Raw genomic sequence first — 1702 nt, forward strand, 5'->3', positions numbered from 1 at the left:
AGTTACTCTCACCCGTAGAATCATTGCACTTGTTTTAAGTGTTCTGTTTGCGACGTCTACTCGGTCTTCAGTACTACTCTTATCATAATATTCGTATATACACACACTCGCAACGCACTTCTATTATTACTACCACAACCCTAACCAATATCCATTAAATGAACAAGAAAAACAGAATAAGAATATAACCCATTTTTAAACGCTATAACATTACTTTTTACAACACTAACCTACTTTTTTCCATTATTTTATATTTTGAGGTTTTTCCAATTTAAATATTTTTATTATAAAGTGTTAAAGTGTATCTAATTTTAGAAAAGTTCAGGAATATCATAAAACGAAGCAGAAGTCTTTAACCAATATTTTTAAAAATTGTTATCCTATTAGAAAAAATGCAAGCAAAAGAGGGGCCCTGTTAATGACAAAAGAATTGCTGGTTGTGGTGTTTGTAGGTTTGTCATCTTCTTTTGTTTCCTCTGCTTGTTTTGGCTTGTAATCAGGATCCTTTATGCACTTTTTATTGTCTCCTTCACCCTCCACTTTGCAACCTTCTTTGCAAGCTGTTCCTGTTCCTTTCTTCTCGCAAGTTTGGTCTGTTTCGGGTACTTTGGTTGTTTGTTTGGCTTCGGGTATCGCGTTGGCGTTGTGTTTTAGAGCTCGCGCAGTTGCCTCGACTTCTGTCACTATGCCCATTGCTTTTGAGTACTCTGCCGCAATCTGCCGGTCGATCGCTGCTGCCGCGGCCGCCGCCTCGTCCCTTGAAATTAGCTTGTCGGCGAGTTCTAAAAGGCTGCTTGCCCAGGTAATGTCATTGAATCCTTTGCCAGCTTCTCCCGTGTAGCCGATATACTTTACGCATAGCCCTTGCGCGTTCGTTGTATCGCAGTTTGTGGATTTGAATTCCCCTATGTAGCCGCTTCCACTTTTTATGCGAACTGAGCTTTTTAGCTGATCCAAGACGTGTCTTAATCGTGTTCCCAACAATTGGCTGGCCGGTGCTTTGGGGCAGAATGTTAGCAGTTCTGTTAGCACGGCGTCCGCCGGGTTGCTACCTTTTGTCCATGTGTTGCTTGGCAGAGCCGTGAATCCGCACGCTCCGTCTACCCCGTCTGAGGCTTCTTTGGCGCACAGACAAGTGATGGTGGCCGTCACTGTCGTGGCTTTCGTTGTCGGCACGTCGTCTTCGCAGCACGTGCTTGCTGAATTGCAAGTAATTGTTTTGAAGGCGTCAGCTTTCTGAACGTTTGCTCTGGTTTTCGTTGGGTTTCCAAACAAAGCAGTTTTGATCGTCGTTCTTAGTTGGGTCCGTGCTGGTTCTGCTAGGTCTTTGTCTAGCAGTTCTTTCTTTTGTTCAAGTTCAGTGATTGTTCGCATTGCATTTGCTAGCTTTTCTCTCGCCAACTGCTTTAAAGAACTGTCTAGCTTCGTGAAAGCTTCTATCGTCTTGTCGCCAGATCCTTTGCCTTGTTTGAGTTGCTTCAGCGCGGTGACCCAGGCTTGCCATTTGCTGGCCCATTCAGGCGGGTATCGCACCTCTTGGGGGAAAAAGTCAAGGTAGTCGTTGCCGCCGCGGTTTTTTGTGAAGATAGCTATCCATGTTTCGTCGGCTAGCGTCATGTTTATTTTTTGCAACGTTTCTGAGGTTGTCAGGTCGACCTTTGGTACTGGTGGTAGTTTATGTTCGGCGTCGTCTAGCTGTATT

General features: G+C 44.3%; 1 protein-coding gene across 1 annotated transcript; it reads right to left on the reverse strand.

Annotated features, from left to right (window-relative positions):
- Positions 1-375: 375 nt before the first annotated feature.
- Positions 376-1617, reverse strand: TEOVI_000768500 (Trypanosomal VSG domain containing protein, putative; the record flags this gene model as incomplete). The annotated part of the gene is made up of 1 exon (XM_067222897.1): positions 376-1617. One exon carries the CDS (start codon positions 1615-1617, stop codon positions 376-378), a length of 1242 nt encoding a protein of 413 aa, XP_067078998.1.
- Between the last annotated feature and the right edge of the window lie 85 nt (positions 1618-1702).

The sequence above is a fragment of the Trypanosoma equiperdum genome (assembly GCF_001457755.1).
Source record: "Trypanosoma equiperdum strain OVI genome assembly, contig: ctg_1713, whole genome shotgun sequence".
NCBI lineage: Eukaryota > Euglenozoa > Kinetoplastea > Trypanosomatida > Trypanosomatidae > Trypanosoma > Trypanosoma equiperdum.